The 25,346-nt window shown below is 33.1% G+C and overlaps 1 protein-coding gene across 1 annotated transcript in view; it reads left to right on the forward strand.

Moving 5' to 3' along the window:
* Positions 1 to 12,034, forward strand: part of LOC140450537 (uncharacterized) — a 39,913-nt gene extending 27,879 nt beyond the window's left edge. Inside the window, exon 3 of the mRNA XM_072544194.1 lies at positions 9,676 to 12,034. Within this exon, the coding sequence (XP_072400295.1) occupies positions 9,676 to 10,805 (1,130 nt within the window). The 3' untranslated portion in view covers positions 10,806 to 12,034. The remainder of the gene's footprint in view (positions 1 to 9,675) is intronic.
* Positions 12,035 to 25,346: the final 13,312 nt, after the last annotated feature.

Here is a 25,346-nt window from a genome sequence, read left to right on the forward strand (position 1 = left end):
TAAGGAAGCTGCAAAAAAAGGCATAACCGCAGATCAGGAAAAAGAAAAATTACGCTTTGGAAAAGTTGCAAAATGTTTCAGCATCGGTCCGAGATTTTCTCGCTTATGCCGTTAAAACTATACGATGCTTATAGCCGGAGTTTGCCGGAGGCATAAGTCGTATATTTAGTAAAAATTGAGTGAATTTCCACGATTTTCTCCGTTATGGTACTTTGCATACATATAGAAAACTATATATTGAGCTTTTGAAGATTATGTTTATAATAAAAAGAATTCTTTTTCCTCAAATTTCCATTAATTTCTTTACCATTTGTAACCTTCTTAAGGGCAGAATAGGCAGTAAGATCTCCCAGACTATATCTACTTCGACCTGCTAACCATTGGGATTTTCCTAAGGATTTATTTAATGTAGCAACATGTCTTGCCCTTTCACCTTTCATTTGCGCCCTCAGAAGAAGATAACAAATGTCTAATATCGAATCGATTTCGACACTACCGGAGTCGGAACTGTAGTTGAGCGGAGAACTGATTATCCTAGTTAGATATCGTAATAAGTTGACTTATTCAAAAATTGGAACGTGTGATACCATGAGTGCATGAACAGTTCTGTGTCGATGCCCACATTTTTCCACATCAATTTAATGTTAACACTTGGGACACCACTTTTTGGTATGTAACTTGCCAATGAGGCACTGAGTTTTTTGGCATTTTCATCCAATGTTGAAACTGAGGAGTGTATATGGAACGTAACCTTCAATTCGACAATATCATGTAGTAGCTTCTGAACTATCACTAACGAATATTGCGGATTTGTTGGGCTTGCGTTCATAACAAGATCAAGAAGAGCATTCAGTTTTTCTGCTGACATACTTGGGAAGTTTTGTTTGTTGCTACTGAATTTTGCATTAATTTTTAAATCCAATTTAATTGAGAGAATTTGTTTCTTTAGGTCTGCCAGCTGTTTTAAAAATTTCCTCTTGTTAAGCTTCTAATTCTGCCATGCCAGGCATTTGATGGTTATTCTGGTCGAATACCCTCGATTTTTCGTACCGAACGTAAAAGAATAAATAAAATCTTTTATAAATAAATAAAAATAAAATTTTTCCATAAATCTTTTTCCATACAAATATTGTCTTACTAAATGTAGAGTCAATTTGAACTTTATTGCTATTAAATCAAGTTTATATTAAATTACTAGCGGACCCGACAGACTTCGTTCTGTCAAACAGATTTGGAATGTGGCAGTTTATTTCTTTAATTCTCCTGAACAGAACCGTCACCATGATGATAGGGCGGTGTGTGAGGTTCAGCTCGGGTGAACTAAGTATCTTCGCTTTCACGAATTTTGGACACACTAAAAACCTCGACTGGGATGTCTGCGAGAGGGCTTCAAACTAAGATGGGAACTTAACGTTCAAATCTGATTGAAAAATAATTTAAAGGGATAGTGGAAACCTAAAGGTGACAAATATTAATAAAGTGGGTGCTTCAATGACAAAACAGATTTAATTAATTGTTTATTATTATTATTATTATTATTATTAACATAGGGTTAATAACCGATGTAATAAAGAATAATGAAATAAAACGTATATAAGTATTTTCAGTAATCGCTTTATTGTAAATCAATGAATCATAATTATTAACAAAAATCTGTTTTATTTTTATTATAGTGCTTTATGATATACAATGTTTTTTGTTTGATTACCTGGTGAATATACAAACAAATCTGATGGTTTTCCAACACGGGAACAGATAAGATCTATGGAGCAATCATAACACATTTGGTGGTGCAATGATTTTATTAGCAGGAGATTATCGTCAAACATTGCCAGTGATTCCACGATCAACGCCAGCTGATGAACTTAATGCATGTTTAAAGTCCTCCAATTTGTGGAAACGTGTCAAGGTAATACACTTAAGCAAGAATATGCGTGTCGAGTTGCAAATTAACCAATCTGGAGACGTATTCTCTAAACAACTCGTTGTACCATTTGACTTTAAACAACTACAGTTCCCAGTGCGGCTTGCTTTTGCTATGACCATAAATAAGTCTCAGGGGCAATAATTAGTATTTGTGGTATTAATCTAGAAAACCCATGTTTCTCACATGGTCAATTGTATGTTGCCTGTTCCAGTGTTGGAAAACCAACAGATTTGTTTGTATATTCACCAGGTAATCAAACAAGAAACATTGTATATCATAAAGCACTACAATAAAAATAAAACAGATTTTTGTTAATAATTATGATTCACTTGATTTACAATAAAGCGATTACTGAAAATACTTATATACGTTTTATTTCATTATTCTTTATTACATCGGTTATTAACCCTATGTTAATAATAATAATGATAAACAATTAATTATCTGTTTTGTCATTGAAGCACCCACTTTATATATATTTGTCACCTTTAGGTTCCCATTATCCCTTTAGATTATTTTTCAATCAGGTTTAAGCCCTCTGGCAGATATCCCAGTCCGGGTTTTTAGTAGGTCCAAAAGGGTGGCCAAAGTTCTGGAAGCAAAGATACTTAGGTCACCCGAGCTGACCCTCACACACCGTCCTATCATCATGGTGACGGTTCTGTTCAGGAGAATTAAAGAAATTAACTGCCATATTCCAAATCTATTTGACAGAACGAAGTCTGTCGGGTCCGCTAGTGTATATATATATATATTATTGTAATATTTAAAGTCTAGGTGCGCCAAGCAATAATTAGCTAATTAATTTTTTTGATTAATTAAAATTATTTAAATGATATGATTATGACTCTATCACAATTTTTAATTCTTTTATCTCAGGGTTCAATTCGTGCTTCTATATCTATGCTATTACATGTGAAAGGTAAGGTCCAGAGAATACCGGAACAATAAAAAACACATATGATCTAACACTATATATTGAAATAAAAATAATGAAATAATTCACACTCAAAAGTTTTCAATAAACAAATCTCATATAAGGATTCTCAAAATTTTGTTCTCCGTACGTGAACAATCAAAAATTAATGGTACAAACAATATTAATTGAAATCTCAAAATCCCAAACTATTCTAACTCTCCTAATCCAAATATTTATATCCTTTCTAAATTACGTGTAAAAATTGTGTTATCAATAAAAGAAAAAACTGCAGAAAACAAAATTATCTCTCTCTCTGATGATGAGTGGTCCAAATCCTTGTTCCTTGTAGATTATATTATCTCCTCTCAACCGCTCCCTATGTAATCAGCAATCTTACATCAGATTGTTGCAAGTATATCGTCCTTAATGATCTCCTTCAAAAGCACAAATCATTCAAATTATGATAGCCTTTCTCCTCTCGATAAACTGAATCTCTCGTTGGCCCGAGTGAAAAATTGACTCTTGGAATATCTTCTCTTTACGATAAACTGAATCTCTCGTTGGCCTGAACAGTGACTCTTGGAATATAAGTAGAGAAATATGACTTACAATATTTTGTTGTTTCAGCTTCTGTCAGATACACTAACTCCACAAAAACTCACTAACATTCAACACTACTGCTTGCTACATTTCGGGAACCGACAGAGAACAAACACTGTTCTTTCTTGAAGACTTGGAAACCAACTGACTCTATCTTTTCTCTCTCCTCAATCTCGCTAAACTTTCTCCCACACACTTATCCCACCTTTTTCAATCTCCGCCAATCACAACTCGTCACAATTCCCCCATTTCTTCATTTCGATAACAAACAAATTTTTACCTATAATTATAAATTTCCTAAAACTTATTTACAAATAATATTTTTCTATAAATCTTAAAAACTAACAAAAACCTCTTTCTATAATCCCTTCTATTGTCTTTAATCACTGCATTAATGGATTTTGAAAAACCCCGTTCAATTCTTTGGCTTTCACTTAAACTTATGCGGGTCACCCAAGTATAACAAAGAAATGATTGATGTAAAGCTTACATTTTGTTTGGTACAGGTAATTCAAGGATTTAATAACTTTCCTTCTCCGAAATGTTTGTTGGATATTATCCTACTTATCTGAATTATTTTAATGTTTTTGAACTTTGAAATATTTTTAAACAAACCAATATTTTTCTCGATTTTACATATCATAACAAATCCCCGCCATTTGATCTGCCGAAAACTCTTTGTTAAATTTTAAAAATGACAAAAGTTTTCTAGGATCAAATTTTTCACTATGTTATTAAAATCTACTTATGATACTGACAAATGTCGTGAATGTTAAAACACCCCGTATATTGCCTGTCTTTATACGGGATTGGATATATTTTCGTTTTAAATTTTTCCAAGTATTTTCCCTTAAAAGAAAGTTCATAATTTTTAACCACTTGATTTACTTTATTAACAAAATCTCCATGGTTTCCTAAAATCTTCTCTATTTCCTTCTCCATGTTTTTTCCACAATTTATTTTTCTTTCATCCATCTTTTGTTCACATGTGTTCACTGTCCATAATACTTCTTCACAAAATTCTGGATTCTCGTCCATCAGTGCCATTTTTTCTTCTGTTTTCTTTTTATCCTCTAATTCCCTTTGGTATTCCGAGCACCATGTTTCTATTCCTTTCACTTCTCTGATGATACCTTTTTTTTCTTCCTGCTTCCATTCTGTTTTATCGTCGGTTGCCGACAATTCTTCTGTACCTTCTATTTCCTGTTTTTCTCTGGTCTCCATCTTATTTTCCTGCTTTCTTTTCGAACTCTTCTTCTTTTTCTTCCTTCTCTTTTTCTTTTCTGTTAGATCTTGTTCTTGTACTTTCGGTTTATCCTCTACAGTCATATCGATTTCTTCGCGTTTTTCCTGTGCATTGATCCTTCCAGAATTTGTTTTCCTATCTGTTTGCTTTTCTTCTCCTGTGTTGTCTGGTTCTGCTCTGATTTCCAGTTTATTTTCCGAAAAATTGATGGTGATATCTTTTTTCCTCAATTCATCAATTCCCGCTATCATATCATGATTTAAATCTTCAATCACCACACATTTCATAATATGGAATTTGTTTCCCACTCTTATCTGTACTCCCAAGCCTTCGTTTACTGTCGTCAAATTTTTATTGTTTGCACCCACTAAATCAACCCTAGGAATCTTATACACAAATCTGTCCAAATTTAATTCTTTTACTAGTTTTTTATTGATTAGCGATATCTCCGATCCAGAATCAATCACAATTTTAATCGCTTTATGTTTTATAAATGCATCTAAAAATATTAGATTAGAATTAGAAATTTGTCTGTCGTTTCCTATTGCTACATGATTCATCTCCCTTCTATTTTGTTGTTGGAAGCTCTGGTTATTTCTATCGTCCCCTTGTTCGTTAGTATTCCTATTCGGAGGATTTTGTGCATCTCTATTCCTGTTGTGATTTTCATATGTTCTCTGTTGTGTGTCATTCCTGTTATCGTAATTTTGTTGTCCATTGTAATTATTGTAATTTCTCGGCCTATATTCGTTTGTTGATCTGGAATGTCGGTTTCTCTGGTCATAATTTGATGAATACCTTCTTTCCGGTCCATTATATTGGTCATGTTGTCTTCTATTTCTCATTTCTTTTCTTTTCGCTTCTTTTAGTTGAAGGAATTGGCACAAACTATCAATATCTTGATAGTTTCTCAAAATCACGTGATCTTCCAACGTTTCCTCAAAATGTCTGCTGATCATTTCTACCAGCTGTTCGGTAGAATATTTGTATTCTAGATATTTTGAATTGTTATATATCTGCAAAGCATATCTTTCTTCAGATATTCCCATTTTTTCGTGATATTTTCCATTCTGTAGCTCTTGGTTGATTTCTCTCTGTTTATTTTTCCCCCAGAAATAGTTGAGAAATTTATTTTCAAAATCTGTCCAATTTTCAAACTCATCTTCCTTGCTTTCATACCATAACGCTGCTCCTTCTTTCAAATGGTTTCTAATTGTTTCTTTGCAATCGTCAAAATATCTAATATGTTGTAATTTGGTTTTCAAATTTTTAACAAACGGTACTGGGTGTGTTTTCCGAATATCCCCGCCAAATTGTATTTTCGCCTCGCTTGTTCCATGGATGATAACTTCTTTTCTCTCTACCCCTCTTAGTTCAATTTCTGCCATTTGTTTTTCATTTTGCTTTAATCTTCTTTCTACTTCCTTCCTGTCTTCTTGTAGCGCCATTTCAAATTTTTCTTCTAACTGTTCTAATTCCTTTTTCTGGACCGTCTTACTATCTTTCATTACATTTTCAAGTTTGCTTTCTAATTCCTCCAAATTATCTTTAATTCTCATTTCTTGTTCTTTCATATCATTTTTAATTTCATTAATCTCTTCTATTTGTTGTATCAGTTCTTTCTTTATCCCCTCAACACATCCTTTAATTTCCTGTTCATAGTTTTCCAGACGCTGCTCTATATTGCTCATTGTTTGTTTTGTTTCCAGTTGATTTTTTTCCATTGTTTGTTTTGTTTCATCCATTTTTTGTGATGTTTCATTTTGGTTTTTCTCTATTGTTTGTGTCTGTATTTGCATCATTGCTAATAATTTTTCCAGCATTCCTGTTTCTTTTCTTTCCTCCATTATTGTGGTATTTCCTTCATTATCCGATCCTTCATCAATAATTGTTTCCTCTTCTATCTTATCCTCTTTCCTTTCTTGCGTTTTACTTTGACTCCTTGTGGTCGACATGTTGTTTCTTTTCGTTACTGTTTTTGTCCCCGCCAAATGTGAAATTTTACAACACTCTATATGTTTCAGAACACGACAATATTTCTCCCCAAATGTATTAAATTTTCACGACAAATATCAAATATGCAATTAGTAAAATTCAAATAATTCAAAATAAATATCAAATGTATGATTGGTAAAGAAAATAAAATCAAATAATTCAATAGCAGTAAATATCCACTAACTACGATCAATCAATAAATCAAATTTGTATTCCCTGGAAAAATTGTCAAAATACTTTCAAATTCAAATTCCCTCAATGTTATATGTCTTTATCTCTGGATTACCTGTACTTATTCCAGATCTCTTTCCCTTCCTTCAAATGTAAAGCTGCGATATTTTCAAGCCCCACGTTTTGGAAGCCAGTTATTGTAATATTTATCGTCTTGGTGCGCCAAGCAATAATTAGCTAATTAATTTTTTTGATTAATTAAAATTATTTAAATGATATGATTATGACTCTATCACAATTTTTAATTCTTTTATCTCAGGGTTCAATTCGTGCTTCTATATCTATGCTATTACATGTGAAAGGTAAGGTCCAGAGAATACCGGAACAATAAAAAACACATATGATCTAACACTATATATTGAAATAAAAATAATGAAATAATTCACACTCAAAAGTTTTCAATAAACAAATCTCATATAAGGATTCTCAAAATTTTGTTCTCCGTACGTGAACAATCAAAAATTAATGGTACAAACAATATTAATTGAAATCTCAAAATCCCAAACTATTCTAACTCTCCTAATCCAAATATTTATATCCTTTCTAAATTACGTGTAAAAATTGTGTTATCAATAAAAGAAAAAACTGCAGAAAACAAAATTATCTCTCTCTCTGATGATGAGTGGTCCAAATCCTTGTTCCTTGTAGATTATATTATCTCCTCTCAACCGCTCCCTATGTAATCAGCAATCTTACATCAGATTGTTGCAAGTATATCGTCCTTAATGATCGCCTTCAAAAGCACAAATCATTCAAATTATGATAGCCTTTCTCCTCTCGATAAACTGAATCTCTCGTTGGCCCGAGTGAAAAATTGACTCTTGGAATATCTTCTCTTTACGATAAACTGAATCTCTCGTTGGCCTGAACAGTGACTCTTGGAATATAAGTAGAGAAATATGACTTACAATATTTTGTTGTTTCAGCTTCTGTCAGATACACTAACTCCACAAAAACTCACTAACATTCAACACTACTGCTTGCTACATTTCGGGAACCGACAGAGAACAAACACTGTTCTTTCTTGAAGACTTGGAAACCAACTGACTCTATCTTTTCTCTCTCCTCAATCTCGCTAAACTTTCTCCCACACACTTATCCCACCTTTTTCAATCTCCGCCAATCACAACTCGTCACAATTCCCCCATTTCTTCATTTCGATAACAAACAAATTTTTACCTATAATTATAAATTTCCTAAAACTTATTTACAAATAATATTTTTCTATAAATCTTAAAAACTAACAAAAACCTCTTTCTATAATCCCTTCTATTGTCTTTAATCACTGCATTAATGGATTTTGAAAAACCCCGTTCAATTCTTTGGCTTTCACTTAAACTTATGCGGGTCACCCAAGTATAACAAAGAAATGATTGATGTAAAGCTTACATTTTGTTTGGTACAGGTAATTCAAGGATTTAATAACTTTCCTTCTCCGAAATGTTTGTTGGATATTATCCTACTTATCTGAATTATTTTAATGTTTTTGAACTTTGAAATATTTTTAAACAAACCAATATTTTTCTCGATTTTACATATCATAACAATATATATATATATATATATATATATATATATATATATATATATATATATATATATATATGTATATATATATATATATGTATATATATATATAAAATGTATATATATGTAAAATTGTTTACATTCTCGAAGTTATAATTACCTACAGTTTCTGGAGTTGCCTCAGTTCTTTGGACCTACGAACGTTCATTTATTTTGCTTTGGCTTCATTAAATTTTAGGTGGTTGTTAATGATTCTATAATATTCTTTCTCCTTCTAGCTATGATATTAACACCGTCAACAAATGCTAGTATTTGTATACTTTTTGTTATTATTTTTCCTCTAGTACTGACCGTTGATTTTCTTATGACTTATTTTAGGGTGATGTTAAATAAGATGCAGGATAAGGCGTCTCCTTGGTAATCCAAGTAGTCCTCTATTAGTAGAGATTGTATAAGTTGATTCATTTTGGATTCTGATTTTATTTTACACTCGTAAATGTTTCTTTAACAATAGTAATCAGTTGCGTTAATATCTTAAACACTTTTAGTGTTTGGATCAGGAATTTTCGATTCATATAATCATGGGCACCCTCAAAGCCAATGGAGACGTGATGCGTATCTGTATGAAATTTGCCAATTTTTTCTAGGATTTGCCGCAATGTAATGATTAGATTTATTATTGATTTTTGCATGCAGAAACCTCAATGGTATGTCCGAAGTATTTGTTCCTCATACATTTTTAGTTTTTTCTATTTAGTTTAGTTTTCGCTTACTAAATTGCTCATATAATTTTTACATTGTAATTGGTCTCGTTTTTTGTGTACCCCAAGACTATTCCGATGTTCCATTCCAACGGACGTTGTTTATTTTTCCATATGGCCAATACAATTTTGAGCATTGGCTTAATAATTAGTATTCGCTTTCTTTTATTTCATATTGATGAAAATTAAATCCGCACAAACCATGCGGCGCTTTTGGGAACGCACTGAAAAATGCCTGCATGATTTAAGTTAATATGTGTGTTGTCTTCCAAAAAGCGTATGCTGGCTTTTGCCTCCAGCTGTGATAATTATTATATTTTTTGTTTATATTATAATTACAGTCAAATATGTACACATGTTCTATTAGACATAATCCCGTCCACTCTATTCCGAGTTTTTTTTAACTGGTTATAAAATATTTTTTGATTTAAATACATGATAGTGGTTTAATAGATAATCATGATTTTAGGTTTTCCCCATGAAGATATACAGACTGATGCAAGCCAATTATTTAAAGACCATGTTAGAATTACCGGCAATTTGGACCAATGTTTAACTGATTCGACGAATGTGAACACGGAGAAGAACTATTTTACCACTGAAATTATTGCCAAACAATTTTCAACAAAGAATCATTTTAAAGCAGATACGAGTGTTAACGTTGGAGACCAAGTTTTCAGGTGTACAATATGCATCAAAAACTTTTCAGAAAGTTCTGATTTCAAATCAAGTGTCACTAGTCAAGCTGCAGGAAAAAAATATTTAACGTGTGAAATTTGTTCTAAAGAATTTAATAAAGATAGTCTTTTAACAGTACCTACTGGAGAAAATACATTTCCATGTGAAATTTGCTCTGATCTATTTTCACGAAGATCCATTTTGAAAGAGCATATGCGAATACATATTGGCGATAAACCTTTTGCATGTGAAATTTGCTCCAAGAGTTTTTTAAAAAGATCCAATTTAACACAACATATGAGAGTACACACTGGAAATAAACCTTTTGCATGTAAAATTTGTTCGAAAATGTTTTCGCTAACATCCAATTTAAGAATACATATGAAAATACACACTGGAGAGAAATCATTTACGTGTACAATTTGCACCAAAAAGTTTTCACAAAGTTCTAATTTAAAACAACATATGAGAATACATACTGGCGATAAACCTTTTGCATGTGAAATTTGCTCCAAGAGATTTTCACAAAGATCTCATTTAACAGAACATGTGAGAATACACACTGGCGACAAACCTTTTGAATGTGAAATTTGCTCCAAAAATTTTTCACGAAGATCCAGGTTAACAGAACATATGAGAGTACACACTGGCGATAAACCTTTTGAATGTGAAATTTGCTCCAAAAATTTTTCACGAAGATCCAGGTTAACAGAACATATGAGAGTACACACTGGCGATAAACCTTTTGCGTGTGAAATTTGCACGAAAAGTTTTTCAAAAAGCTCCAATTTAATACAACATATGAGAATACACACTGGTGATAAACCTTTTTCATGCGAAATTTGTTCAAAGAAGTTTTTACGAAGATCGAGGTTAAAAAAACATAGAATACACAATGAATGCATTTCTGAAATTCACTGAAATTTCATGTGTGTAATTTGTACCAAAAACTTTCACAAGGTTCCTAATTAAAACAACATATGGGAATACACAGTGGAGATAACTTTTTGAAATCACCTTTGCATGTGAAATTGGCACCAGTTTTTTTACAAAGATCCAGGTTAACAGAACATGAACAGATAAGAATACATACTGGAAAAAAACTATTTGAATGTGAAATTTGCTGCAAATTATTTTTACATCGATCATCGAGCAAAAAGACAAAAGAGGGAATCTAATCGTTATAAAAAGGCGACCAAAAAAGTGGCCTCTGATGGCGGACATATCCGGAAATGCGAATGCGCCAAATTTAAATTTTCCGACACTTATTAACAGTAGCTATAAAATAGTTTTCAAAATGTGTCTTAGACGAGAAAATTTTAATTAAATATTAACGATAACAGTCTAAAATGTGAAACAATTGTTAAAAAACTTCAATATAAATAAGATTTCATGTGACAGTTGGGACAAATAATAACATAACCCAACTAAATTTGATTTCTTAAACAAGGAAAGACTCTCTTTCCTTGTTTAATGTGGCCTCTCAAGATTGCACTTCCTGTCTAACAATATTTTTGCCCCCACTACCTTTACATTCCCTCTTTTGTCTTTTTGCTCGATGACATCGATCCACTTTAAAAGGTTATAAAAGAACATACCGTGGAGATAATACTACTGCATGTGGAATTTTGCCATTTATCTATATAAAAATGTTAGAAAACAGTATGGAATTTAATAGTATTAATAGCGGAATTCATTTTTTTTATTTATAGATAGATTTACTGTTTATTATCAATCTAATAATTATAATTTATATCTAAAACTAATACAAAGTTAATCATGCCTAATACATCGTTTTGTGCTAATTGTTCCAAGCTAACTTCTACCTAGAAAGCTCCAGTGTGATGGCTGTAAGAAACCAATACACATTGCTTGTACGGATCTCCAGATCGATGATAGAGTTACAAGGCAAAAATTATGTAGTTCAATATTTAAGAATATTACCGAAATCAAGAGTTTATTTTAGAGGAGTTTAAAGCGGAGATTAAGAAGAAAATTGAAGACTTTGATATTAAACTATCTGAACTAAGCAATAAATTAAATCAACGTGATTCTATTACAACAGAATTTACCGACAGCATTGTCAATATAGCAGTTGGCCGTATATCTCGTTCCAAAAATTTTTGGTTAGAGGCGTCCCTGAACCTGTAGGATATATATATATATATATATATATATATATATATATATATATATATATATATATATATATATATATATATATATATATATATAAAAATTCATTCGAATTATCGGGTAAACAGGTGTGTAATGAAAATCTTTCTTTTTTCTAAGATACTCAATATTTCGCTATTTATTTAATAGCTTCCTCAGGAGTAAACTAAAGCAATTTGAACATTACAAAAAATGGCGTACAAATACATTTTAAAACACTCACAGAAATTAAAAGACTTCGCAAATAAAAACTGACATTGAAGTATTTGAAATATTGAATGTCAAGATTAAATTGTCTTAAGCACGTTCTTTACAGCTATACGATAAAAAATTAAAATTATTTCAAATGTAAGAATAAAAATAACAATAAAAGAAACGTTAGAAGAATGATATTTCTTTAATGAATTATTAAGGTTAGTTGTTATTAAGATGAATGTTGGCTATTTTGAATATTTATAAATTTTGTTCAATATATTACAATATATGTTACTTAACTGTCCAGTGTCAATCTTAATAACAACTAACCTTAATAATTCATCAAAGAAATATCATTCTTCTAACGTTTCTTCTATTGTTATTTTTATTTTTACATTTGAAATAATTTTAATTTTTTATCGTATAGCTGTAACGAACGTGCTTAAGACAATTTAATCTTGACATTCAATATTTCAAATACTTCAATGTCAGTTTTTATTTGCGAAATCTTTTAATTTCTGTGAGTGTTTTAAAATGTATTTGTACGCCATTTTTTGTAATGTTCAAATTGCTTTAGTTTACTCCTGAGGAAGCTATTAAATAAATAGCGAAATATTGAGTATCTTAGAAAAAAGAAAGATTTTCATTACAGACCACTTTACCCGATAATTATTTAAGATTAATTAAGATAAAATAAATTAAAATCATGTGGTTACCGAATTTCGCTAAAATATACTCAAAACTTATTTCCCGTTTAGGTCTTGATAATGAGAAAGTGAACAAAAACCATAGCAATGTGGTTTTTATATGGCAACCATTAAAAAACTTTAAAGAATTTTTACGTGGCAACGTTATTTTAACACGCATTAGTAAAAGGTTAGTTGTTATTAAGATTGACACTGGACAGTTAAGTAACATATATTGTAATATATTGAACAAAATTTATAAATATTCAAAATAGCCAACATTCATCTTAATAACAACTAACCTTAATAATTCATTAAAGAAATATCATTCTTCTAACGTTTCTTTTATTGTTATTTTTATTTTTACATTTGAAATAATTTTAATTTTTTATCGTATAGCTGTAAAGAACGTGCTTAAGACAATTTAATCTTGACATTCAATATTTCAAATACTTCAATGTCAGTTTTTATTTGCGAAATCTTTTAATTTCTGTGAGTGTTTTAAAATGTATTTGTACGCCATTTTTTGTAATGTTCAAATTGTTTTAGTTTACTCCTGAGGAAACTATTAAATAAATAGCGAAATATTGAGTATCTTAGAAAAAAGAAAGATTTTCATTACAGACCACTTTACCCGATAATTATTTAAGATTAATTAAGATAAAATAAATTAAAATCATGTGGTTACCGAATTTCGCTAAAATATACTCAAAACTTAGTTCCCGTTTAGGTCTTGATAATGAGAAAGTGAACAAAAACCATAGCAATGTGGTTTTTTTATGGCAACCATTAAAAAACTTTAAAGAATTTCCGTGGCAACGTTATTTTAACACGCATTAGTAAATTGTTTTATTTAAGTTGTCAGTATTTTAATTTAAGTAAAAAGTTCGTTCAATTCAATTCTGAAAAAATTTTTAGATTAACGGAAATGCATAAAATAACAGTTTTACAAATGATTGGTTACGGAGATAACACCCGAACACAACAGGAAGTAACTCGCCTATTTCATGAGAAATTTCCTAATTTACCGCCTATATCCCAAGGAACAATAAGTAAAATAGAGAAGCAGTTTCGCGAGTTTGGTCATGTAAGGCAGATAAAAAAAGCAGCTGCCAATGCACTGAGTGATGAACTCAAATTAGATGTGTTGCTTAAGTTTCAGGAAAATCCACATACATCGAGTAGACAGGCATCCACTACATTCAATGCTAGCCATACAGCGATAGTAAACATATTAAAAGAAAATAAATTGCATCCCTATAAGATGATACCTACTCAGGAGCTCATGGAAGACGATTTTGATAGGAGAACTTTTTTTTGTGAGCAAATGATGGACATGTTGGATAACAATATTATCCAATTAGAAGACGTTATGTTTTCTGATGAGTGTACTTTTTCACTTAAAGGTCATGCTAATCGGCAAAATTGCCGCTACTGGGCCACAGAAAATCCTCACTGGATGAAAGAAGAACACACTCAATACCCTCAAAAGGTTAATGTTTGGGCAGGGATTGTAGGAAATAGTATCATTGGTCCCTTTTTCATCGAGGGCAACTTGAATGGCAACAATTATTTGGCACTACTTCAAAATGATGTCATTCCAACGTTGGCAAATTTATATCCTGATCCAGGAAAACCTCAAGTTCCAGCGAATACGATATGGTTTTAGCAGGATGGAGCACCACCACATTACCAACTTAATGTCCGGCAGTACCTCGATACAATATTTCCCAATCGGTGGATAGGGAGGCGAGGATCGATTGAATGGCCAGCGCGATCACCTGATCTTACATTATTAGATTTCTTTTTATGGGGATATGTGAAGAGCCATGTGTAAAAAACTAAACCTTCGGATTTAAATGACATAAAAGAACGAATAACGCTTGCGATTAGGTCGATCAAGCCTGTTATGTTAAATAATGTTAGAAGGCAGTTTTATTTGAGATTAGGATATTGCCAAGACGTTCGCGGTGAACATTTTGAACATCTACTTCATTAACATTCATAGTTCTTTTTCGTGTTCTACATTTTATTACGTTTTGCATTATATTTTAGTTTTTGATTGTATTGTAGCGAATTTCGGTAACCACATGATTTTAATTTATTTTATCTTAATTAATCTTAATATACTTGAAAGCGACAACATTTTTGAATGGAGAATGAAAAGACCTTTCAAACGATATATCACAAGCCTATACTTCCTATTTTAAAAATTGGGAGTTGTACCTGTCATTCTAAGGGGGTTGAAGGTAGGAGTTGCATTTTCACGTTAAAGAATGTCAAGTTATAATTTAAATTTGACGTGTTTCGGGATTTTTTATAAATATGTACAGTAACCTAAATAATGAATTTATTCCATTTGGCTTTTACACACTGTATATGCGTGGAAGAATACCGTTCAGTATCTTGATAAACCGGTCTGTCTCACCTTGTATCCACGGAAAAATTTTCTAGATACTTATAAGAACTTCTTTTTAACCGTACTTAGTAAATAGAAAAAACACAAGTAAGCCTATATCAAATAAACCTCAGGAACAACAAAAAATAAGGAAATTGGAAGGTAAATTTTACCGATCACCCATTTTCATAAGGAAATCTTATTGATGTAAGTGGCCTACAAACTACCATCGATTTGGATCAGTTAATCGCTTATGGTCGTTATTAAACTGTGTAGCAAGTATTCCTTGTCTGAAGTTGCATTAAGATAAGTGTCTCTAATTCATTCTTATGTACTGTACTTTTGGTTAAACAACGTAAATACTTTAACGTCAGTGTTAGTATCTAATCTATTTGAAGTTTTAAATTTTCCTTCTTTAGTTCGCTCTAATCATAAAGATTTAAATCAACTTTATCTTTGAATTTTACTTTATATTCACCTTTTTATTTATATCATCAACGAATGCATGTAAAGGGGTATAAGTACTTATCAACCTAAGCATTGGTATTTAAAAAAAATTTTTAAAGCTAATTAAGTGTTGTTATAACTATAATTTTTCATGGTACAACCATGTATGCGCTCAGTCATTAGCACTCAAAATTTTATGTCTGTATTTTGTTGAAGTTTTGATATGTAATCACTCAGGTTTTCTTTTTGTATATTGTAAAAATTTTTGATTTAAACAAAGGGAACATTAAAAAAAAGAGTATATCATATATTTTACATTTTACATTTATATATTATACCTTATATAATCAAGCCATTTTTTTTATATTTTTCTAGAATAAAACCACATATTGTATATATTGCGTTTTATTTTACCTACACCTAGTCTCTCTCAGCTACTTGGGGTTTAAATAGTTTTTTAAGATTAAATCATACTTTTATCGTTTATCACTATACTTTCTAGCACTCCCACTATAATATCAACGGAGGAGAAGTTCCAACAGACCTTTACTCCTGGCGCCCATCCTTCTTTTTGTTATCAACTCCTTTCCTCTTCTGCGATCTTCGATTTTTATCTGTTGTTTCTTTATCATCATCTATTTTCTTCTAACACGGCACGAAAAGCCAGCCGATCTCCATTCCCTGAATATTTACGTGTCATCCTCTTATTGTTTTTTATCTCTCTCCCACTCACTAAATTTTAGTTAACCAGCTTGGCCATCCGTTCACTTAAATTCTTTCTTTTTTTCTTCTTTCTTTCGCCAATCCAGTCTTTTATCTTTATTACAAAAAAAAAATAACCTTATATCCCCAAGTTATAAGGTTATAGTGCCTTCTTTAGATATTATAGATCCGAGATATTTATATTCATTGCATGTTTTTGTGTTTCTAATTTCTAACTCTGGATCTTCTTCATCATCTCCTATTTTAAGATACTCTGTCCGCCTATGTCTATTCCCATTCCGGATACCTGTTTCATCCACTGCTCTAGCGATGATTGAATATATATTTTAAATAAGGTCGGAGATAGACAACATCCTTGTTTAAGCCCCGTTGTTATTGGAAATGCTTCAGATATAAAGTTTTCTTCTTTAATGACACTTCTTGCATTTTTGTATATATTTGCGGTAGTATCCACATACTCTCTACTGAGACCTACTTTCGTCAATGTTTGAAACAGTTTTTTCAAAGGTACCGTATCGTATGCCTTCTCTAAATCTACAAACAATAGGTGGGTAGATAGATTCCTTGCCTTCCGTTTTTCGATTACCTGCTGCAGAACGAATATACCATCAGTGCATGATCTTCCTGCATGAAATCCATTTTGTTCTTCTATGTCTTCGTATTCTGATTCTATTCTTTCTTTTATTATTCGACCGTACAACCTACCCACTGAGCTGATAACAGTTATTTCCCTATAATTAGAGCATTTGCATTTATCACCTTTCTTGAATATTGAACTGATGTATCCAATATTCCAATCATCAGGGATATTTTTTCCTTTTAAGCATTTGTTAAATAGTTGAACCAACATCTCATGTAATATTTTTGGTCCATACTTTACCAACTCAATTGGGATGTCTCCAGGTCCTGCTGCTTTACCGTTTTTCGATCTTTTGAGGGCATCGTTTAACTCTCCGGTTGTTCCACCCTGCCCAACTCTTGTTTCACCCATATACCTATCCACCTCTGCACATCTTCGATCCCACATCTCATTTTTACTTTTCACTACTTCTCTTTTTACATCTGGATTTAATTTTTGATATATCTTGTAATCTTCCTCCTTTCTAGTTGACATCTATTTCTGATAAGCAGTTTTATGCTTGTTGACTAACGTTGGCATATTTTCTGACCACCATTCTTGATTTTTTGTTTCATGTTTGTCTTTATAACCCAAAGCTTCACTTGCAGCCTCATGAATGCATTTTTAAGTTGCTGGTATAATTCTTCCGCTGATACATTTTCTCGATCCACATTTTGTAATTTTGTGGCCAGTCGTAATTTGTAAAGAAATTTCGTTGAATCTTCTTTTAAGCTTTCTAGGTTATATTTAGGGGATGTTACTTCTTGTCTCTATATTCTGTACCTGAGTGTTATTGTTTTTGCGATAGTTAACTATCACGTTGACCATAAGTAAACGATGGTCGGATCCACGTTCTGGTCCACGGTATACCCTTACGTCAGTTGTTTTCAGCTGGGAAGTTTGACGTTGGATTACATAGTCGATTATCGAGCGCAGATTCCTAGTAGGTTGTACCCATGTAAATTTGTGGATGTCTCTATGTTGAAAAAATCCATTCATAATTTTGAGAGACATTGTTTCACAAAAATCTCTAAGACGCATTCCGTTGTCATTGGTTATTTGTTCCCCATATCTTCCTACTACTCTGTTATTTTGTTTTCTCCGTACTCTGCCGTTTAAATGTCCTAGTATAAAGATTTCACAGTTTTCTTTAATTTCAGAGAGTATTTCATTCATCTTCTTGTAGAAATCGTCTTTCTGGATCTGCATCTTCATTTGGGGCATACACTCCGACAATTACGATGTTGTGCCTATTCTATTTCATTTCCAGTATTAACAGTTGTTCATTTACTTCAGTCCACGATTTAATATTGTTTTTAAGATTTTTTCGAATGGCAATAGAGACTCCTCTCTTACCTCTATTATCTTTACTCACTCCACTGTAGATATGTATATATTCTCCTATCTCTTCATTTCCTTTTTTCTTGGTCTCGGTGAGAATACATATATATATATTTTTCTTTCCGCTAATTCTTTGAATACTTCTGCTTGTTTGGATCTAAGTCCTTGTACATTGCGTGTAGCCAATATCATTTTCCTTTTCCGTTGCATTAGTCGTCTATGTTTTGATCCATCCTTTGTATTCCGAGGCTTTTGGTCGAAATTTTTAGCATTCATTTGTTTCGACAAGGGATGAGTTGCTAGCCCATCGCCTCAACCCTCCTCCTTTATCCGGGCTTGGGACCGGCACCGGCATTTACTAAGCTACTCAATCCACCCAACACTTACCTGTAGGAGACGCACAAAATAAAAAAGATCATGATAAGAATAAAATAAATTTGAAAGCTTTGGCGATGCCTTAACACGGTGAAGCAAATAATGTTTACTTGTCGGTCGCGAAAATTAGTATTTTCGAAGTAAAGTGAGCCGAATTAAATTTAAAGGAAAGTGGGATAGTATAGTGTGGAATTTGGTGTCACCACCGAATAAATCGTGAGTTTATTCACTCTATTTTAAACATAGTAGCGGGTAGACACTTTTCTACGATCCTGGTAGAAAATATGTCTACTTCAGGGAAGCGTCCCTGCCCACGCGAGCCATGCTTTGCTCTCAATTCCTTACTGAGAGAAATCATGTCCCATTCCTTTATCCTTCCAAAATCTAGTTACCTACTTCCTATCCCTCCCTGGTGAAGGGCAGCAGCGATCATCAGTACCAGTTCAAGGCGTAGAGGAAATGATCCTGGACCGGCTTGAAACTGGATTACCACAAGCATGACTGGAGCAGTTTAAATGGTTGTGGTACTGCGATTGGGAAGGCAACGGGAAAACCACCCCATTATATGTTCCACAAATCTAAATGGCAGACGAGAAAAAGAAAATGGCCCTCAGTCCGGGGCACCCCTTAAATGGGGAGAGGGTGCGAAGGTCAACTGCCCAAGAAAGTGCACAGAGAATACAAATATACGACCGAATAGTACGCATTGCCACCTGGAACGTACGCAGCTTATTTATGTCCGGGAAACTAGCAAACACTGAAGCCGAGATGGTAAGACTGAAAATAGACATCTTGGGGATGAGTGAAGTAAGATGGCCTGGATCAGGAATACAAAAAACAAAACATGGATACATATACTATTCAGGTGGAACCGACCCAGAACATCAATATGGAACTGCTATATTAGTGTCGAACAAAATTGCTCAATCAGTCATAGACTTCATCCCTCTAAATGATAGAGTAGCAATGTTGAAATTACAAACAACTCACAGAAAACTAAACATTATTCAGGTCTATGCTCCAACAAGTCAGACGAAGAAATCGAAAAATTTTATAACAACATAGATGAAATAATGAGACTGACAAAAAGAGGTGAGATAACGATGATCATGGGTGACTTTAACGCTAAAATTGGTCGTGGTGCTGAAGGAGACCACATAGGAGCATACGGTCTAGGTACCAGAAATAATAGAGGAGATAGACTTATACAATTCTGCGCAGAAAACAATCTGTTAATAGCCAATACCTTCTTCAAACAACATCCTAGAAGGCTATACACATGGAAATCACCTGCAGACAGAAAAGACAGAATTGTTAGAAATCAAATTGACTTCATTTTGCTCAATAACACCTTTAAGAAGTACATACAATCTACGAAAACATATCCTGGAGCTGATATACATAGCGATCACAATCCAGTTATAATGGATTTTAGATTAAAAAGATTTCTGAAAGACAAAAAGAAAACAGTGACAAGAAAAATAGACATCTCAGAACGGAAGAACCCTGAACAGAAAAAAGAAATAAGTATCAAGCTTGAGGAAGAAATAAAAACAATCGAAAACTTGGTACAGACAGACATTGAAGTAACATGGACTGCTCTAAAAACAAAAATAACAAAGATACAAGAAGAAGACATCGGGTTCATAAAACACAACAAAAAACAAGAATGGATAACGCAAGAGATCATGGACCTCATGGACGTAAGACGAAAACATAAAACAAGCCCAATAGAATACAAGCGAATCAACAAAATCATTAGAAAAAAGTGCAGGGAGGCGAAAGAAAACTGGATATCAACAAAATGCCTAGAAATCGAACAACTTCAGGAAAAATACGACACCTTTAATATTCATAAAAAAGTAAAAGAAATGACAGGTAGACACAAAAAGAGACAAGCAACAATATTAAAAAATGATAATAACGAAATATTTATGGGTACAGAAGACAAACTAGAGAGATGGAAAGAATACATACAAACTCTTTTTGACGACGATAGACTCCACCATCCACAGATAATCGAATAAATGAAAAAGGCCCAGAAATAACCAAAGAAGAAGTGATTCACGCAGTAAAATCTCAGAAAGATGGAAAAGCCACCGGTCCATACAATATCAATGTCGAAATACTTAAACTAATTGCAGATAACGAAAGTAAAAGCCTAGATTTAATAACAGCACTATTCAATAAGCACTATTTAACATTCGTAGCATTACCAAAAAAATCGAATTCCTCACAATGCGATGATTATCGAATATTAAGCTAGATGTCTCATGTCCTTAAAACTTTTCTCAGAATTATCCATACACGAATTTACAAGAAGTGCAAGTTCAAGATGAATGACACTTAATTCGGATTTCGAAACGGATTGGGAACACGAGAGGCTCTTTTTGCTTTAAATGTGTTAACGCAACGATGCAGAGACATGAATGTAGATGTATATGCATGTTTTATTGACTATCGAAAAGTATTTGACTGCGTTGACCATCAAAAGATGATCGAAATTCTGAGAACAACTGGAGTTGACGAACAAGACTTGCGAATTATCTCAGAACTATACTGGCACCAAACGGCAACAATTGAAATAGAGCACACAACATCCGAAGACATACAAATCCGACGAGGAGTGAGACAGGATTGCGTCTTATCACCGCTACTCTTTAATTTCAGTATATATTCAGAGAAGCATTAGACGAGGTCTAAGGCGGAATTAAGATTAATGGAATCAGCATAGACAACATCAGATATGCTGATGATACCGTCTTAATAGCAAGCAACGCACAAGAATTACAAAATATAATAAATGCGGTAGTTCACCACAGCGAAATGTTCCAGTTTACATCTAAACGTTTCCAAAACTAAAACTTTAGTATTTTCAAAGACACCAATAAACGTACAGGTGTATGCCAAGGGTCAAATAATAGAACAGGTAAATTCCATAAAATATTTGGGAACAAATATCAATAGTCAGTGTAATCCAAAAAAAGAAATCCTATCAAGAATCGAAGAAGCAAGGAAAGCATTCATGAGCATGAAAATATTTTTTACAAGATCAGACCTTAGTCTACGGCTTAGAATCGGAATGATCAGATGTTACGTTTTTTCTGTCTTACTGTATGGCTGTGAAAGTTGGACAATGTACTCTGAAATAGAAAAAAGAATAGATGCCTTTGAGATGTATATATACAGACGAATGTTGAGGATTCCATTGGTACAAAGAGTCACTAATGTTGAGGTACTTCGTCGCATGTGTAAACAAAAAGAATTACTAAGAATAATCAAAGAGAGAAAAATGCAATACTTGGGTCATGTGTTCAGAGGCGAAAGATATGAATTACTTCAAGTTATACTAGAAGGAAAAGTACAGGGCAAAAGATCAGTAGGAAGACGCCAGAACTCGTGGCTGAAAGACCTGAGGAGATGGTTCGACCGCTCATCCGCAGAGATCTTTCGCGCAGCAGTTTCCAAAACTACAATTGCCATTTGGATCGCCAACCTTCGAAAGGAGACGGTGCAATAAGAAGAAGAAGAAACATAGTAATATAAGTATAAGTAGAAACACAAGTCATTTCGAGGTTAATTACCGGCCTTACGGCCGCTTTTTAAAAGTTCAAATCTACCCACGACAGGTGCGTAATTAGAAAAATGTCCAATAACTAACAACCTCAAAATAAATCAACATACTCTTCTATACTTAACCAGAATACAGTTAAATTTCCGTCTAAGAAACAAACCATCATATTTAATGCTCTTAATGACACTAAACTTGAAGAGTATTTTAGTGGCCCTTGGTGAAATTATACACCCACGAAATATACTATTTTTTTCAAGATTGACAAACAACAGAATATGCATATATCTTTTTAGTGAATCCTGCATTAATCTGCATTACTATCTGTTATTTTTTTTAGTGCATTTTTTACATTTTGTACCATGCGTTCCGCTTGCCCATTACTACTTGGATGGTAGGGTGCAACCAATTCTTGTCTAATAAGGTTTTTCTTTAAAAAATCTTGGAACTCAGCTGACGTAAAACAACTTCCGTTATCATATACGACGACATCTGTGATACCATGAGTGGCAAATAAACCATTAACCTCCAACCACTTCGAGTACGAGTCTATGATAATCAGAAACATTTTTCCTTTAAATTGACCGGCAAAATCGAGGTGTATTCTTGTCCATGGAGCTCTGGCCAACTCCCACGGATGGATTGGAGCCTTTTTGGCATGTTTCTAGACTCCTGGCACTCGCTGCATGTATGTACTAGGCGTTCGATTTGTTTGTCTAGATTTGGCCACCAAACATATGAGCGTGCCAGTGACTTCAGCTAATTTCGTTTTTACGTAGTAGATAAGGAGTATATTCGTTTGAAAATTTAATTTTCTCATCAGGCCAACCTTTCCAAGCCCACTGCAAAACTTTAGATAACACTGGGTCTTTCTTAGTCTCATTGGCAATGTCTTTGGCACAGATTAGTTTTTCTGGAATGGTCTCAAGCATCAAACGTCCCTCATCATCACGTTGACTAAGCAGACAACCTACCCCGTAAGGGCTGGCATCACACGTCAAAAATAAATCTTTTTGTTCACTGTAATGTCCTAACACAGGTTCTTTCGCTAAAATTTCTTTTAATAAATCGAAAGCTTTTTGTTCTATGAAACGCGATTGCCAGGGAACGTCCTTTCGGAGCAGTGCATGTAACGGATTCGTAATTGTTGCCTTGTCCTTTAGAAAAACATGATAAAAATTTAAAAGTCCAAGAAAAGCTTGCAACTCGGTTTTATTGGTTGGCGCAGGCGCACTAGTTATGGCCGCGATTTTGTCTTTAGCATAAACCGTCTTCACTAATTTGAAAACCAAGAAACTCTATAGTTTTTGTTCGAAAAACGCACTTTTCTTTGCGCAAATGCAGTCTATTTCTGAGCTTGTAGCATTTTAAATTTATTGGAATCCCCTCGTATATGAGTTAATTGAAATCCCCTTACATATGCATTATAATAACGAAGAATTTTTTCAATGTTTCTTAGTTCGTATCCTTCAGTTTAAAACCCATATAATCTTTCGTTCTTTCTTTAGGTCTCCGCCGCCGATAATGAATCATTTTATTGTTTATTTATGTCACAGGCGCAAATTCTTCGATATTTCTTTGTTCAAACCGCCCGATATTGCGTTTTCAAATTAATTTACGTCTTAATTTCCGTTTTGTTTAGTTTATACGCTAAGTGCTTTGTTTGTTCTAACTTATGCGAGCAATTTTTAAAGATAATTTCGTCACTTTCGTTGGAGCCGCGGTGAAAAGCGGTGATCTGATCTCCAACGTCATGTCCAAATTCAATTTGAATTTGTAGTTTTCTGTTTTTGTCTCTGTTCAGGGAAATCTTCGTCTTACGTAATGGAAATCAATTTTAGTAGCAGTTAATCGTCTAATTCCACCTGTTCCGGTTGTTTAAGAGGCAGAGTCATAAGTTTTGTGCTCAGTGCCGGCTTCGGCCTCAAATGGTCGATCCAATTTGTAGTGTGAGATCCAGTCCCTTTTGTTCGTGTGTTCGTGTCCAGGATTCAACTCCATCCACGTCAGATTTTCGTTCCAGATTATGGAAATGGTTTCCCTTTGTTCCAGAGTTTCGTTCTTGCAGTTTCAGTCCAGAGATGTAACAAGTTTTATGTGCGAAATAGTGAAATCCAGGTAACATTTTTTTGTGTAAATTTAAAGTAAAGCAGACATTTTTTAAAAAAAGTAATAATTGCTTTCATACAAAAAAAGAATTTGTAATACTTAAAGTAGTAAATTTTATGTTTTGACTTTAGCTGTCAATTTATTTGTTCAGTTTTTTTAAATTTAATGTTAATTTATGACAGCCCGTTTTAGCATTTTTGATTTGTTTTGTTTTCTTTAAAGGAAAGGTTAGCTTACATGTAAATTTTGTAAGTTTTGGTAGTATCTTCAACTCCTGGAAATTGTAAACAGATGACACATGTAAGTTTTTTTTTGTATTTTTGTATTTTGCAGCTATTGTTCTTATATTTTTGTATTGTCTTTTTTTGAGCATTCTTGTGTTCTCTATGTTTTGTAACTGTTTGTGGTGACACAAAAATAAATGTTAAATTTTGTTTCTTAACATTTGTTTATTTTTTTAACTAACCCTTTTTTTTGAGTTTCCGTTTGGAAAAGATATAGTTTTTTATGTTTAATAATTATATCCCCAGTTACAACTAGCTGGTTGTAATAGGTATAATTAGGCACCTCAAGTGGCGCCCTATATTAAATTTCTTGAGGTGTTTCCTGTTTCGTTTTGTTTTTGTTTGTCCCAAGAGATTTATGACCCTTTATTTCATTTTTCTGTAGTTGCCCCAATCCAAACCCCCCTGTCTTTTACTTATCCACGACCCCAGCTCTCCAACCAAAACCTGAGTGCCCGTTCGCACATAGTAGCGTTTATTTTGCTTACCCTATCTTCGCCCCAAGAATTTCTATTCCCCAATCTTCTACCCCCGAAATA

Source organism: Diabrotica undecimpunctata, chromosome 9 (genome assembly GCF_040954645.1).
Source record: "Diabrotica undecimpunctata isolate CICGRU chromosome 9, icDiaUnde3, whole genome shotgun sequence".
NCBI classification, from domain to species: domain Eukaryota; kingdom Metazoa; phylum Arthropoda; class Insecta; order Coleoptera; family Chrysomelidae; genus Diabrotica; species Diabrotica undecimpunctata.